This window comes from Pelodiscus sinensis, chromosome 2, assembly GCF_049634645.1.
Source record: "Pelodiscus sinensis isolate JC-2024 chromosome 2, ASM4963464v1, whole genome shotgun sequence".
Taxonomy (NCBI): Eukaryota; Metazoa; Chordata; order Testudines; family Trionychidae; genus Pelodiscus; species Pelodiscus sinensis.
Genome location: NC_134712.1, coordinates 252,281,610 through 252,299,195, shown reverse-complemented (window position 1 = coordinate 252,299,195; position 17,586 = coordinate 252,281,610). Strand labels below are relative to the sequence as shown.

The following is a 17,586-nucleotide window of genomic DNA, read 5'->3' as shown; positions in this document are numbered from 1 at the left end:
CTCTGATTTGCAGAGTTTAGTATAGAGATGTCCCCAGGACTGAAACAACATGTCCTGCGCAGGTGTAATGCCCACTGGTGGAACCACACCTGGGCCCTCTGGAGCATGAGCCGCTACAGCCTGAGCTACAAGCCAGCTGGCTCCCAGCTGAGACCTGAGAGCAAACTCATTCTCTCTGTGTAAGTGGTCTACGTACCACTCCATGGGGCAGTCCCCCAACCCCACCAGGAGTGTGGGTTGCACAGGCACAGGTGCTGGAACTAGGCAGGTGGGGGAGTGCTGCTGCACCCCATGGTTTGAAGGGTTCCAGATGGGTTCAGTGGCTCTCAGCACCCCCACTTTACAAATCGTACCAGCACCCTGGATACACGGGTGTCACCCTTGTTACCCATCAGCAGAGGGGCGTGTGCAGGGATAAAACTTGGACCACTTTTGGAGGGGCAGCCTCTGTGCCCCTGCTGCAGACTCCGGGCCGGTGGAGCTGTCAGCTCCCGCTGGGGCTAGAAGAACTTGTTCTCCCCACTGGGGCCCCAGGGCCAAAGGGTTTCCTTGCCCCTGCTTGTCCCCACCTCATGCTCACCCCTGGCTGGATAAGCCACAAAAGCTGTCTCATCTGCTGAGTGGCTGTGATGGGATAGGACTCACCACAGTGGTGCCTCCTGCTGGCCTGTCTGGGAATTAACTCATTTCCTCAGCAGGGCGCCCTCTTCTGCCCGTGTCTCGTCCATTGTCCATGCTGCTGTCTCCACGGACTGCAGTGTCCTCTCCACTCCATTCTCTCCTCTTTGGGGGGCGGGTACTTGCAGCTCTCATCTCGCCCTATGCCACAGTGGCAGGCTGCCATCCCAAGTCTAGACCCTCCCCCGGGGGCAAGCTTCAGTCCTCTCCTTGGCCAGCCTCTCCAGCGGCTAGTGGGGCAAAGAGTGGGAACCCAGGCCCGCCCACTGCTCTGGGCCCTGGCTTAGGGCCCCTCGAGCAGCAGCCCCTCACTGCCCTCCTCCACTCATTCCCCCTCACTGCTTTTCCCCCGGCCAGTTCCCCACTCAGCCCTGGTGGCAAGGCTGCAGTCTAGCGTGGTCAGCCAGGGCTCCTGCTGCTCTGTCCAGCACTGCTCTGTCCTGGGTGCTGCTCCCTCCAACAGTCCTTCTCCCATGCTAGTCAGGGAGAGAGTTACCTTTGCTCTGCTGAGCTGCCCTTTATACCAGGGATGCCCCAACAAGCTGCCTTCTGATTGGCTCTCTATAAACCCATTCCTGGTTGGTTATGGTTCTGCATAGGCTCCCTCCCGCTACTTCAGGAGTTAGACAGACAGAAGTGCAGAGAAACGGAGAGGAAGGTGACAGCCATACTCAGAACACATGAGAGTAGGGCCGCTTGCATTGCCTGGTGGTACTGCTGGCAAAAGTCTCTTGCGCAAAAGCCTCATGTGCAAAAATGGTTGTTCATTAATTATGCAAATGAAGTGCTGCAATATTCCATGCCAAGCTTCATTTGCATAAGCTTTTCTACAAGAAGGCTACAGTGTAGACGTAACCTTGGTGTTAATGTTGGGAGTCAGAAACCTTAGGCTATCCAGATTATCGTCTGACTGACAATTAATTTGGCCTGTTTGAAATCATTGTAGGTTTCTAATGGCCTAGAAAAGTTGGAACGTCTTCATGATTTCCTCTAAACTTCTGAATCCGCAGAGAAACACAGATAATCTCATACATACGCGCATAATAACTTTTCTGTGCTATATGTTCACTTCCTTTTGACCTTCTATTATGGCGAGTAAATCATTGAGAATTTCAGGGGAGAACTTTATTAAGATCCTCTATACCATTACATAGTTGGCTGGAGAGGTGCTGTTTCCATAATATGCTCAGCTCAGGGAGCGAATGGGTTGAACCCAGAATGCAGATAAAAGTGAACAAAAACCCACCAGAGCGCTATAGCTTGGTGCATTTAACTTGTCAGAGGCTAAACCCACAATGTATTAACATTGAAAGCAAGATAGAGGAAGATGTTATAATAAAAAGTAAATTGCAAACGGCGTTAAAAGTGTTTAGTTTATAGAGATGTGAGCATTTCAATTCACCTTGGAATTACTCAGGTTGGTATATCTTACGTTTGTAGAGCGCACATGAAAGAAATTGTTTTGTGGCATTGATTAAAGAAATCTGGCATGGCAATTGCCTCAGCGCACCAGACGTGCTGCAAAATAAAGCACTGTGTTGTGTCTGACACTAGAGAGATGCCAGTTGCGGCTAGTGGTTACTGGTTCACTCTGGCATTGTCGAACAAAATAGGGCTCCAATCCAGCTCCAGTGAGCCAGAGAGAGAAAGGTCGGGGCCTTCCAGAGCTTAATGTTAAAACAAGCTGAAGTCATCCCTGTGGTAACTTCAATGGAGTTGTACCAAAGATGAATTTGGCCTAATACACGTACCTGTCGAAAGAATTATTGGTTATATAACATCTAATGATCTACCTTAGTAAATGTGCTGGGAAGCAGCTTTGCTGGCAAAGAACAGACAGACAGACAGACTTGATGAGAACCCTTGTTTTCCATCCTTACAATTCTGTTTATTTGCGGGACTGTGATTGTTTGTGACTTCACCAGGAAGACAGTCTATCCCGGGCTATGTCTACACTGGCACGTTCTCACGCAAAAACTCTTTTGCGGAAGAGTTCTTGTGCAAAAATTCTTCCAGAAGAGAGCGTCTACATTGGCATGTGCTTTTGCGCAAGAGATGTGTTTTTGCGCAACAGCATCCATGCCGGTGTAGACACTCTCTTGCGCAGGAAAGCTCTGATGGCCATTTTAACCATCGGGCTTTCTTGAGCAAGAAATTCATGTTGCCTGTCTGCACTGGCCTCTTGCATAAGAACAGTTGCACAAAAGGGCTTATTCCTGAGTGGGAGCATCAGAGCTCTGGCGCAAGAAGCCCTGATTTAATAAATTAGAATGTCAGTTTACTTGCGCAAGAACACGTGGCCAGTGTAGACAGGCAACAAGTTTTTGTGCAAGAGCAGCTGCTTTGGCGCAAGATCGCGCTAGTGTAGACACAGCCCCAGTGTATTATATTTGAGAACAAGCATTGGATCTGGTCCACTTCCACCCCCCAGCACAGTTCCTCAGAGTTTCACCTATTTAATTGTTGTTTGCAGTTGGCTGTATGGTGTGATGGTGGCCAGTTCTTCTTGTGACTCATATTGCCATTGGTTTTTTTTCCTTGCCTTTCTGTATTGTTACCTCTTGTTCACTGAGCCAAACACTGTTTAATACTCACAGCATTGAATAGTAAATCCTATTGAACACAGTTAGCCTGAGGTTTGTAAGTTTAAATTCTGCCCTGTGAGCACTTGGCTGCTGCATTGGAGTCAACTGAGAACTGATTTACAAACCAAAATCCAAATTCAGGAAGAATTTTGGGACTTTCACACAGTTGATTGCAGGGATAAACAGAGAGATCCTTTTTTATCTGAGTTAAGCTGACTATCTGCTTTGCAACCCAGCTCTTCACTGCTTGGTTTAGATGTCGCAATCTTTACAGACAAGTGCTGATTCACCATGGCTCCAGCTTTAACTTTTAACATCATACTACAGCAAATTAGTCAACCACGGTTCACTAACTTGCAATCGACTTGCTTTTAAAAACAAAACTTCAGCATTTTTGAAAGTTCTGGAATCCCCATCATCTCTGACCGGCATAGTACAGACTAGGCGATGACAAATGCAGAGTTTTTTATGGGTAGGAATAAACATAAGCGCAAGTGAAAAGAAGCAAGAGTTTGTAGAAGAGTGACTATGGGGGTGGAAGGTATTTAACGCAAGGAAATAGCAATCTGGATTCCTGGGTTCCATTCCTAGCTCTGCTACTGGCTCCATGCAAAGCCTTTGGCAAGATACTTAATCACTGTGGCCCAGTTTACCTGGTAATGAGTGTCTCACGGGATAATGTGAAATGTTCTGGGATCCCCGAAAGCAAGATTGCTGTAGAGAAGTACAAAGTATTATTAGATCTGTTTTTCCTACAGTCTTGCAGAGCAGCTAGAGAATATGAGTTTGATCCCTAATAGTTCCTTTTTTAGGGTGAAGATCAGGATATTACCCATGTGTGCATTTTTCTCTTATTACTAATCTGCTGTTATTGTTTATGTTTATTTTTAGTTTAGGGCCAGCAAGGTGCTTACCACTGTATTATGCACAAGAACAGCTTTAAGTGCATCTCAGTCACAGCAAACACAAAGTACAGATTGAACCTCTCTAGTCCGGCACCCTTGGGACCTGAACCAGAGAATTTCCTGGACCATGGGATGTCGATATTGTCTAGCAGCATTGTCAGCACTTCCACTTCTGATTGGGCTCTTAGAAGCCCCGTAGAGGTAAATTAGAGCTAAAGAACAGCTCAGAACACTGAGCCAGGCCTGATGTCTGTAAACAAACTTTACGAGACTGCAGGAAACTTAGCAACACCCATGGTAAATGGATATCTGGCTGACTAAAATCATGCTGGACGGCGGATGTTGCCCATCTAGAAGGTGTCGGACTAGAGAGGTTCAACCTATATTATTTCGAAGTAAAGGCTTCTAAAACTTCTCCAAAAGTAATTTGTTTTGTTTACAGTAGAATATCTGTATTTGATACAAAGCAATTTAGAAAATTCTGTTCTGTCCATGAATTATCTGCAATGTAATTAGATTCAACAGTTGATGGTATATGTGTTTAAAAACCCCTACCGTTAGCCTGGCGTATTAATTGGTAACGTTAGCACTAAGGATCGGGGGGGGATTCGTCTTCCTCGATAAACATGGTCAACACATACTGTGCAATGGGAGCATTGTGGTTTTCTGAGGAAGACAAAGTAGATTGTAATAAAAAATCATGTTGGAAATCATCTTTCGCACATCTCAAAGTTCTGAGGGTTCTGCTTCCTCCGGACCCGTTCTTGTAATCATTTCATAGTGTGTGCGCAGTTGATTTAACATATTAACAAACATGTAGGGTCACTGGCTGAACCTAATGCTTAAAGCTTATACGGCTCCCCTGCTTTGCCAAGCTGTTTTTTCTAAAACGCTACAAAAAAGTTGAAATGATAAATCCTACCAATAACATCCATGATGCTGAAACTGATACAGGAATGTTCCCGAATTCGCTCATCCAACTTTCATGTGGTTCTGTCCTTCATATGGGATAGCTTCAAACCTGTCATACCTTGGGAAGTATATATACACTGCCAGGCACGAAAACAAGGTTTTAACTTAAATATGTAGTGACCATACACACCATTTCATTTGTGATGGACACCCTTGTGCCCAGTCCCGCAGAACTTTTGTAGACAGAATCTGCATTGACATCAGTTGGAAGTTATGCATGCAGAGCAACTGGGATAGCATATTTACGCTTGGCAGTTTGAAGTTAAAGCTTTGGTAGTGTATTTATTTGGGTTTAATTATGGTGCAGTTCAATAAAATACCAGCTAATAATGACATATATTAATTGATATTTCCTAACTGAACATTTGATACAACTCTTTTCTGTTCGACAAGTTTTGCCTTCTCATAAATATATTTTAAACAATAATCTAGTGTTCAATATATAATTACTGTTAAAAGAACCTCATAAAATAGCTTTATATATAAACGTTTGACAATATTTTCTTTCTGTACTTAACAGACTCTGGGTCCAAACTGGATCTAATTTAAGCCAGCGTAAATATAGCCTAATTCCATTGACTTTAATGAAAAAAATCTAGGTGTAATTGAGAGCAGAGTTTACCCCTCTGTGTTTGCCCAACAGAAACTGGAAGACATTGCAAAACATCCACCTGCATTTTTTAGGCATTTGCAAAACTAGCTCTTCTCAGCAGAGAAAACATGGAACACTAGACCCAATGAGATATCAACATCAACTTTGGCACAAAACTCATGAGTCTCAAAGGGATTTCCATTCCTAGTACAATGGCAGGATAGGGACCTGGGAAGTTTAAGTGAAAGTTAAATTAAATTTCAACTATTTTGCCTTATAATGGAAATATAGTTTGAAGTTTTTAGTCTGTAGCTATGTTGGTGACCATTTAAAGAATCGGGATTTGCCAGAAGATGCGTTAGAGATTAGATTTCCCCGCACCCCCTGTATTTTGAACAGGAATGACCTGCGATATCTCAGATATTGCTGTGTAAATATAATTGGTAAATTATAAATTGGTGCAATTGGCTCTAGGTAATTATAATTTTTGGACAGCAACCACTGTTACTGTACAAACAATGATCTGGAACAATAAAGTGGTTTTTAATTATACAAACTAAATAACAATATTACTAGAGCTTATTTGTTATATGTGCTGGTTGCTGGAAACATAATTCAAAGGGAAAAGTAGCTTTTTAGAAGCTCACTAACTTGTCACTGAACAAAGAGGGGAGCACGGGGTCTTGTTTTGCGAAATCCTGCTTATAGTGAGCAGTCCTTCGTGCATTCAGTACAGTCTGGTTCCTACAGTGTCATGATGCTGTACCACCAGCTGGGTAGAGAAAATGATGAAAATCTCCCTTAGCTTTTGCCACGTTATACCTCTTTGTGTTTCCTTTTCTATTAAGCTTTGACTTACAAATCTTTTCAGAGGGGGAGCCGTGTTAGTTTGTAACTTTAAAAGCAACACGTGGTCCTGTGGCACCTTAAAGATGAACCAAAATATATAGGAAAAATTTAAAAAACAACAAATAGTCTAGTCACGCCTTAAAAACTATTTGTTGTTTTTTAAGTTTTTCCTGCTACAGACTAACTTGGCTCCCCCTCTGAAATTTCAAAATATATAGACTCGTGAGCTTTCATGGGTAAAACCCACTTCCTCAGACGAACTGAACAGTTTTACCCATGGAAGCTCATGAGTCTATATATTTTGATTCCTCTCCAAGATATAACAGGGCCATTCATTGTTTTTAAAAATCTTTGCTTAATCTGAGAGCTTTACATAGTTGCCGCTAAAGCAATAATTTATATTATGGGGCCATGGATAGAAAGCTATATATGAGTGGTTGCAGAAGGCACAGTGTAGGTATATGGATGGACTCTCATTTTGGGGAGAGAGGCTTTTTGTGCCAATTTTCTATCGAGATTTTTTGTTCATTGTGATCAGGTTGGTAGGAAAGGCTGAAAACTAACTGGTTATGTAGTCTGGCAAACTCCTTTTCCAGAAACATGTCGATCATAGATTAAACGCTTCCCACTCGCCTGACTATTCCCTACACAGACATATTTTGATCTCTCACACAGTAGCTTGCAGAACTTTTGATCTTCCAAAGGCAAAAGCCAGGCTATCAAGCAGTCCTTTGTATTTTGTAAGACTGTCTCCATAAGAATCCACATCAGCTCAACACCGCTCATTGCATAGGTAACACTGAGAATCCCCTGTCCTGAGCAGAGACACGAAGGACAACCCAGGAGGTAACCACAGAAATTCTGGATGGGATGACGCGTGTTTTTTCACTCACGTTTCTCTTGATTAACTTAACAAAGTGAATTTAATCATTTCAGCTTTTGCCTTTCTTTAACCCCCTGCTGTTCATACTGTTTTCTTTGTAGTCACTGAACAAGAGACTAAAGTGCCCAAGAAAACCATCATCATGTAAGTGCTTTTTGTTTTTAACAGTCATGGTTTGACTTGCTGCCTTTGCATGATCCAGTAACAAGCCTGCGTGTATTGGCCATGCAAGTGTGTTCATTCCCATCCCATCTGATTTCTCGGCATTTTGTGTAATGAAATGTAACAACCTGAATATCCCTCTCAAAAAGCAGGAGCACTAGTGTAACCCACACACCTACTGGGTGGGGTGCACTGTCCCATGGAGCGGCACTGGGACCACTTACAGAGAGAGAATGAATTTGCTCTACAGCCTTAGCTGAGAGCCAGCCGGCTTCTAACTCAAGCTGTAGAGATTCATGCACCAAGCTCTGGAGCGACCAGGTTTGGTTCCACCTGTCAGCGTTACACGAGCATTTAAGCTCAGTTTGGGCCTCATTCTTCCTTCAGATACACGATCACGGATCCCACTGATGTCCATGGAAGTTGCACATGAGTTTTCAGAAGTGAAATCTGGCTCAGTAACATGAAACATGACAAGTTCATGGCTTGGACAGTATTAGCAGATACAAATGGGTGACTTCCGTGTATCGTAGTTACAAGATGAGGAGCAGCTGAAGTACACATATGAACTAGAGCTGAATGCCGCCTTCCACTTGTTTTATTATTATATCGTCTTACAATCTCCTCTTCATTTCCATAGCACAGTGGGGTGCCGCTGACTCCATGTAGACGAGTAAGACAACAAATCTGTGCACCTCAGAGTTTTCCAATTGACTAGCCAATAGGATGGGGACGAGGTGCAGCCTTTCAGGGTGTGTCTACACTAGGAAATTATTTCGAAATAACTACATTCAAAATAATAACTCCCGAAATAATAAAATCAAAATAGTGTGTCTCCACCACGGGGAAACCTCGAAATGAGTCTGAGGCAGGCTCCGTTACTGTGCAGACACTACCTTGACTTAGAGCCCCAGGAAGGACTGGGGAGTAATGAGTTCAAATGACTCTGAGGAGCAGTTATTTCAAAATGGCGGTAGTGGAGAGTCCACACAATGCTATTTTGAAATAACTATTTTAAAATAAGTTTTATTCCCCAAGGAAAGCAGGAGTCCAGATTCCAAAATAACCAACCCGCTATTTTGAAATAACGAGTTTGGCAATGTGGACGCTCCATTTATTATTCTAAAATAAGGGGGGGATATTTTGAAATAACTCCTTAGTGTAGACCAGGGCTATCTGTTTTCTTTTGACCTCCATGGTAGTTTCCTTGCTCTCGTTGGGCAGCGATGAAAAAGTTTTACTTCTGCAAAGAGCCCAGTTCTTGGCATTACCATCCATACCAAATTGTCATGTGCTGTCTGTCAGATACCAATGGGTTAGCTAAAGAGTCAGCAAGAAACAGTGTTAGGTAACAGATTCAGAAGTAGCCCAAGTTGTTCGGGAGTCAGGCTTTGCATCAGTTGAACATGTAAAGCTTTTCTCTTCGTGAGCCTTTGCTGCAGTAAATCAGCAGACAGAAGGACAATGCGTTTCCTTTTGGATTTCCCCTCAGTCTTCTGGTGATCTCAAAAATCTTAATCTAGTTCTCTCCTTTTTAAATGTCTTCTCATCCTCTTCAGTAGTAATATGCTTGATTAAATATTATTCAACCAGCGCAAAATTCCATTCAGGAAACTGATTACAAAATGCTGCAGAGAGTCCTGATTTAAGCCACTGGGGACCTGAGCCAACTCTTACTAAAGTCTTCAATGGGAAATGAGCCAGGCTTTAAGTGTGTACATATAAAGATAGCAAGGTTCAAACTTTACCAGCATGGAGCCAGTTAATGCATACATTCAAGATAGAACCGAACCAGAATCCTGGCTGTGCAAACCCCCAAACTTTGAGGGTACTCCTATGTGGTTTTTAACTTGGCCACTCTGGCTCAACCCCACGTCTAATGCAAATAGATAAAGGGTAATTCTCAACTCATTTGCCAGTGATTTGCACAAGTAACTTTAATTGGCGTTGATGGGAGTTATGCACACATAGTGTAGACCTTAAAGACTTTCCAGCAATGGAGGCTGGTGACCCCTGGCATGGAGCAGGCAAACCTAGCATGAGAAGTGGTTGTAGGCAGGATGAGATGGGTGCGCAGGCTTGGAGGAAACCTTCAGTGGCAGGAGGTGTCATGGGTGAGACCATCTCAGTGGGAGAGGTGTCATGTACAGGGACAGGCATGTTCTCAGCAGAAGAGGCTGAGACTGCAGTGAAATACAGACTCAATAAGGGCATGTCTACACTATGGGGAAGATCGATGCTGTCGTGGTCAATCTTCCGGGGTTCGATTTAGTGGGTCTAGTATAGACCCACTAAATCAAACTCAGAGGGTGCCCCCATTGGCATTAGTACTCCTGCTCCTCATGAAGAGGAAGGGAAGTTGACAGAAGCTTTTGCTCCCGTTAGCCTCCCGCTGTGTGTGCAACATGGAAAGGCAGTGTAAGATACATCAACTCATAGCTGGAGTTGCGTATCTTACTTCGACCTTCTGATGTAGTGCAGATCAGGCCTACGAGAGAAGTGGTGCTGGGTTGGGCATGTTCTCATGGGAAGAGGTGCTAGAATTACACCATGACAGGGTGATGCTAAAAGAGAGAAATAGATCAGATCTCTTTATCTTTAAGTCCCCATCCTGGCCCAACAAGAGCAGAAGAAATTCTCTTAGTGAACCCATCTCCCGACTCAGAATAGCCTATGGGGAAGGTCAGAGGGTTTCTCATGCAAGGGGTGTTCTGTGGAGGGCAGTTCTATATTGGTGGGCCTATAGGATTTCCATTTGGAGCTGGGGAGTGAGGCTGAACATGTGAATTCTTATTCACTCCCGCCTGGTCTGGCCTCCTTATTGGTCTTGCACTTACTTCCCTTTCTGCCTCTGGCTCTGCTGCTTGATGCTCAAGGCTGTATCTCACTGAAAAGCAAACTTGGCTTGGCCTCTCCTGTTTTCCTTGGACCAGCTAAGTCTGCTCTGTAGCATCAGTATCCCACGGAATATGTCCTTTTCACCACACTTTCTCCTGTAGCCGTAACCTTGGAAAAGCCGTACAGAGAGCCGCATATAAAAATGCACATTTCAAATAGCACAACTCCCTGGGTTTGAAGAGTCCTTGTCTTCACAGAAGATTGTCACTGCCACAATCCATCTTCCAGAGTTCGATTTAGAGAGTCTAGTTCAGACTTGCTAAATAGAACTCAGAGGGTGCCTCACTGGCGTCCGGTACTCCTGCTTTTTCAAGGAGTAAGGGAAGCCAATGGTAAGCCGACTCCAACTACGTATTCTACATAGTCTACCTAGCTGGCATTGTGTACCTTAAGCCAAGCTGCCAGGTCTAGTGTAGACCTGGCCTAAGACCAAAATTATTAGTTTTTAACCCAATGTGTCCTGCAACGAGTTTAAAGTCAAATTCTGTCCTGGGATAGGTACATGGAGTTCCCATTGACATCAGTGGGTATGTGTCCAAATGTAGATAATAGAAACCTCAATGTGCAGAAGTCCCTATTGTTCTGGGCACCTCCCCAGACCTACTGCAAAGCCAATAGAGTTGTTCTGAGAAATAATGTACATGCATTAGGGGCTGGATCCTGTGCTTATTAGATAAAACTCCCCCTGAGGGCAGGATCCTGTTCAGTGCTGCATGCTAGCCCATCATTTTTACTGTAAGAATAAAGAGATTACACACAAACACATGCGGGCACGCACACACACATACATGCACGCACACAGCACATTTACAGCAAGAGGGAATACTAATGTCTTGGCATGAATAGCTTCTTCAGGAAATATGTTCACTACCTTTGCTTTCTTAACTTCCCCCTGCATGCTAAATGAGCTTCTAGCATGGCTTGTGTGTGTATGAAAATGCAGGTCTGTGGCCCGTGATGTTGACTGGCAAGTAAACACACCCTTCCTTTGTGGCCATTCACTGTAAGCAACAAAAAGAGAAAATATGTTTGTAAAGGTGAATGTTTGACCCTCTTGAAGTCAATGGGACTTGTGTCATTGACTTCACTAACTCCAGGATTTCACCCCAGGAGACTGGATCAGGGAGACAGAGCTGAACTCCTTGTGGGATCTTTGGGTGGATCTGCCATGGGACTGCAAAGTAGCCCTGGGGCTGTTCTAAGCCAGTCAATGAGAATAGCATGACTCATAGCAGGCATCTGAAAGAGAGCTCCTTAGCCGGACATGCTCACTATGTTTCTGTGCACTCCACGAGTAAATGGGTTTGGAAACCATTTGGATGGGACAGGGCAGAGCCCCCTGGACAGAAAACCTGGTTCTCAAAGTGAATTGAGTGTGCGTGTGTGTGTGTCCTTCACAAAACTGAAACTGCGCACCAATCAGAATGCTCACACCACTAACCCCACCTGGGTGGCTTTGTCTACAACGGGCATGTGCTCAGGGAGTGGGGGATCCCAGAAAGATTTTGCCTTCGTGCAAACTCCATTTCAACCATTTTTGTCATCAGAGAGGAAACAATCACCACTGTGGTGAAGACCCCAAGGCAAAAGCGAAAGGTGTCCCCTGCCCGGCCTCCTTCGGGTTACTCCCTCCCCCGCTCTGCAAGATCAGAGCTGCTGATGCCAGAGCCGGCGTATGTGACAACGGTCAGGCAGCCTGTACACAGGCACGAGCAGGAGGCTATGCGGAAGTCTGTCATTCCGACGCTCTTTGTGACAGAGCCGGAGGACAGACAAGGAGCGGCAGCTAGAGCCATTGTGGTAGAAACCAAGGTGGAAGAACAAAAACCCAAATGGGTCGAAGTGGAGGAAATCATTGAATTCAAGGTGAAAAGGTCACCCAAGCCCACCAAAAAAAGAGGAGCTTCCCCTGCAAAGCCAGAAAAAGATGACTCAGGAGAACTAATATTCACTATGCCTGGCCCAAGGCCAAGGCGTTCCTCTGAAGAGGACCCAAACACAAACAACTCCAACAATAAATTAGTGGAGCAGGCTGAATCCTCCCTGCCTAGAGACAATCTTTCAGACGTTGACACTCCAACCCTTGCATATGAAGCTGACCAAGAAGGAGCTCCAGTGAACAGTGAAGACATAAGCTCTTCGTGTGGGTCGGAACACTTAGGAAGTAGTGCGTTCGTTGGTTATGGGATTGATGGAAAATGCTGCACACAGGATGCGAGCAATGATGATGTTTCGGAAGCTACTTCCCCACTGCTGGCATGTGTGGGTGAACCGTTTGTCTTTAGTTTGGAGGCCGCTGAGGTAGACAAGCATGACTGTCATCCATCGCAAAGGAGCCAAGAGGTTGAGGAAGAAGCTGGCGAGTTAGATACATCTTGGACTGTTGAAGAAGGCATGCCTGATATAGTACAAGATGAGGATCTTCCAGAGGAAGATGATGTTGTTATAACTGATGAGGCAGGGCAACCAGAGTCGGATGACACTGGCCGCCGTGACCCCAAAATCCTAACCCGCAATGGAAAAGTGCTAACCCTGGAAGACCTGGAAGATTACATTCCTGAAGAAGGGGAGACCTATGGATGTGAAGATCAGAACTACACAGGTGATAAACCTTGTGAGATCTCTGTGCTCCAGACAGAAATTAATGAACCCACGGTGGGGAAGCCGGTGTTGCTAAATCTCGGAAGGCCTGTTGTTCCTGATCCAAGGCCAAGCTTTTTCAGCAAGTTCCAGGAATTTCTTCCTGAAGGAATGTTTGTGTCAGCCTCTAGAGTAACAGGGGTGCAGTCCGTGGGGCCATCGAACATTTCGTTCCACGTGAGTGAGTCATGCACCGCTGCACCTGCAGCAGCTGGCACGCACGCAGCAGTGGCAGCAACCTCGCCTGCGCCCGCTTTCACACTAAAACCATCTTTCTGTACCGAGGTCCAGCTCTCGGCAGACAACGGACAGTCCAGCTTTAAAACCGAAGTTTCCACAAGAACCCTCAGCTATGGAACTGTTGGCGAGCCCGTTATGCTGCACATCAGCCCGGAGGACCCTTCCCAGAGCTGAGCAGAGACAAGCAGGAGTTTTCAAATCAAATTTAAAAAAACCCCACAAACAGCAAACACACAGAAACATTCTAGGGCAGGTGAAACTGGTGGTGAGAATTTTAGAGAAGCATCTAAAGACAAATACCTGAAGGAAAGTGATATGTAGAGCTTTTGCAGTCTTAAAGGGAACACTTCTGTCAGTCAGTTTAGGATTGATCCCGGTGAAAGCATATCATTCCATAGAGAAGTGACGAGAGGCAGGTTCAGTAGCCTCCGGGTGGCCTGCCTCTCCTTCTTGTAACAAAAAATATAAATAAGCACATTTTTGTTCAAGCATTTGAAAAAATTACTTCAGCTCTAAGACTGCTAAGTCACACGGGGTGGGAGGGGAGGAGACGTTTAAGGTATCTAAGCTTGGCCGCACCTTCCAGCAAGCAAGAGAAGGGCGGTGGCTTCATTTAAGCGTATCTCCTGTCACTGTGCATGTCAGACCAGCAGAGAAATAATTTGCACTGCTTTATTGTTACGAAGGGCGGATTAAACAATTTAGCTCTATCAAAAATGGGTTCCTAAATCTTTCAGAATGCACAGTCTGTTTGTTTAAATTATTTTAACATTTTTCCATGGAGTGAAACTTACCACACTCATTTGGCAACACACCTGACTTAAGAAACTGCTGACGCATTTTGGGTGAAACTCTGACCCCGTTTGAAGTCAATGTCCAAACTCCTATTGACTTCAGCTCAGAGTCATCTCGCCCTTTAGAGTCCAACTATGATCCACTCTTTTAAAAAAAAACTATCATTGTTCATCAACTACTTATTGTTAATCTTTTAAATGATTGCCCAAAGGGAGGAAGGTTTTATGTTTCTGCATTCTTTATTCAGCAGTAGCTCTATAAAGCATCTAAATTATGATAGAGGTTTGCATTATCTACCCCTAAAAGGTCATTGATTAAAGGAATTGACAGGTTAATACAACACCTGAAATCCAGATTAAAAACAAGCATAGAACCACAAATAAATTATTTTATGAATGAATAATTACTATGTGAGTAGAATGGTTAATTATGTCTTCTGTACATTTACCATCAATGCATTTGTGAGTAGGTCCCTAATCTGCTAATGAAAATTTACCAATGACCCATATCCAAATTGCAGGAGCACTAATACAATGAAACCCCCTTTTCGATAACATAACTGTTTAAAGAACGCAGCTGACAGAAATGTAGAGGGTTTGTGCCTCAAGTTTGTTATGGGGTTTTAATGTATTATGCTCTTTGAATGCACGACCCGTGCACAGTGTAGCACTATACAATAACCAACTAGGGCTAACGACATTGTACGTGTCACCTTTCTCATAGGCATGTCTGCATCCCTAGAGGTTTGGCACAGAGATCTCGGATGCATGACTGATGATTAATCCAGTAAGGGAATGATTCAGCAAGGTGCTGAGCACCTTCAGCTCCCACTAGCTTCAAACTGATGTTACATAGCAGTACTCAGCCCCTTGACTAGACTGTGTTCTTAGAGTTAGGTTCTGGTCCCACTGGAAATCGGTTAGCGTTTGCCGTTGTTCATCATGGGTCTGTCTACGCTGCAATTAGAAACCCGTCACTGGCCTGTGTCAGATGACTCAGGACTCAAGCTAAAGGGCTATTTAAGTGCGAAGTAAATGTTTTGGTGTGCTCTCCCAGCCTGAGCTTTGGGATCCTCCCACCTTATAGAGTTAAAGACATGGGCTCCAGCCAGATCCTGCAAATCTAAACTGCTGTTAAGCAGCCCTTTAGCATGACCCCATATCCACTGTCCTGGGCCAGCCACTAGTTTTTAATTGCAGTGTAGACATGCCCAATAGGACCAGGAATTAGCCCTATGCGTCTGACATTGTCAACGTGACAGAAGATACGAGAAAAACAAAACCAAAAATGTACGTAAGCTGAGTTGCCCGGTAATGTTGTTAGCGAAAACAATATTTTTTATCTGGGTGATTCAGAACAATCAGGATGTTACCAGACTGCCAAGAGACAGTTTGTTTGCTAATCATCTTGAAGAGAATCAAGTGAGTTTCTCTTAGAACATCACGTCAATATTTTCAGTCTTGCCGTTATCTAGCTTGATAAGATGAGAAACTTGATCCAGAGTTCTTCAGAGCACTGCCTAAGTTAAAAACATTAAAAAGGTGCTTTCACAAAACAGTACAATTCTTATTTAAAGAGCTGCTCCTTGACTATATTGATGGCTAAAATTAATTTGGTAATTTAATGTTCTTTTTCATTTCAATAGTTAAAAGGTATATTTTGTACAATAACGTGCACTACTTTTTTGAATTTTGAACATTTCTCAAGGTATGTCCACACAGCAGGGCAAAAGTCAAATTAAGCTACACAACTTCAGCTACGGTAGTTGTGTAGCTGAAGTCAAAATAGCTTAATTCAGCTTTTGGCGCTGTCTGCGCAACAGGAAGTCGAGGGGAGAACACTCTTCCTTCGACTTCCCTTACTCCTCATCAGATGAGTGTTATAAGAATTGGAGTGAGAAGTCCTCCAGCTTGACAGTATTTTGAAATAGCGGCTGGCTGCATAGACGCGCATTTTTGTTATTTCAAAATAACATCAGTTATCCCGAAATAACACTGTTGTGTAGACATACTCTGTGACTACAGGAGGTGAAAGAAACAAAACCTCTTTTATGCTACTATGATTTTTTCTCAATAACAACTTCATTGGTTTACACTGTATATTTTATAATTAAGCTATACAATGGCTATAAATTAGTTCTTTGGTTATGAGAAATATTGCACTACTGTACATTAGAAAGTAAAAGACATAAAAGGGGAGGAAAGATTCCTGAACTGAAATATTTCTATTTTATTGGGGCATATTCTGAACTCAGTGACTATGATGTAAATCCAGAGTAACTCCACTGAAGATAAACTTACACCGATGTAACTGGGAAAAGAATTTAGCCCCTTGTCATCTTTAAGCAGAAACAAAATAGAGATACAGGTCTGTCACGATATGCAATGGAATGTGGAGTTATTAATTTTTCTCTTGACCTGAATTTTGCTTAGTAATGACTTCGCTGATGAAATAAAGTTGCATTTCAAGTGGCTGTAACAAAGAAATACTTACATTTCTGTTGATTAACCAAAAGTAAATAACATCTGTTTACATTTTCTTTGGAAGTTTAAACAAAGAATATCAGTGGAAAAGGAATTGAAAATCCTATTACGGTTCTCTATTTTTAAAAAATGAAAGTCTACATTTATTTTCAAAGTATTTTCCTAGAGCTTAAAAAGTATGCTTGGAAGTGGTCTAAAATGTGTAGATAACTAAGGATATGTGTGGGGTTTTATTTCCTGTAGATGAAGACATAACACTGTATTAAAATTAACACAAAGACTGTTTTACTGCAATTCCCACAGGCAAAAGGGTATGTAAAAGGTGGAAATTTCAGTTTGTTTGAGAGACAAAAAAATCTAAAAAAATAAAATCTAAGTCAAGATATGGTATTAGATGCTCAGGTTCCTGGCAATAAATGTCTTGCATCAGCTGTCATCGATCTCACTGGCTTCTGTACTTTTGTTTCTTTACGGTAACTGGTTCTCTAATGGCCACATCCACCTCCCACTGTAGTTTACGAGAGTCCACGGACGTCAGTGGACGTGAGCTGGAACCCCAACTGCGCTCACATATTTGAGGGCTCACTGCACTTGGCTAGCACTGAGTTGCAGGAGTGTTGAGAGAGACCCTGTGGTAGAGATTTCCATCCAGTTTTGTGAGGTGAAGAACTTTGGGGACCTTTTGTGTTAGCATCTGGGAGACTTCTCTGAGTTGCATTTGAACTTCAAAGTGTTTGAGTTACTCCCCTTCCTTATCGGGTGAAGTGCACAGCGGAGTGGAAGAGGACACGTCACGGGGAGTTTTTATACTAAATAGCTCAGGGTTTTACACCCGGGAGATAAGAGGTGCACTGAGAGCTTGTCTTCACTAATGTGCACACCCTGGTTTACGTACATTTGAGTG

At 43.6% G+C, this 17,586-nt stretch overlaps 1 protein-coding gene across 40 annotated transcripts in view; it reads left to right on the top strand.

Moving 5' to 3' along the window:
• Nucleotides 1–17,586, top strand: part of OBSCN (obscurin, cytoskeletal calmodulin and titin-interacting RhoGEF) — a 316,457-nt gene that overhangs the window by 241,753 nt on the left and 57,118 nt on the right. For 2 of the 40 annotated variants that reach the window (XM_075922938.1, XM_075922933.1), the window contains 2 exons: nucleotides 7,566–7,608; nucleotides 12,072–17,118. The exons of 37 other annotated variants lie outside the window; for them this stretch is intronic. In XM_075922938.1, the coding sequence (XP_075779053.1) occupies nucleotides 7,566–7,608; nucleotides 12,072–13,578 (1,550 nt within the window). In that variant the 3' untranslated portion in view covers nucleotides 13,579–17,118. Of the gene's footprint in view, nucleotides 1–7,565; nucleotides 7,609–12,071; nucleotides 17,119–17,586 lie in introns of those variants that run through there. One more of the 40 variants, XM_075922937.1, reaches the window with a different exon arrangement.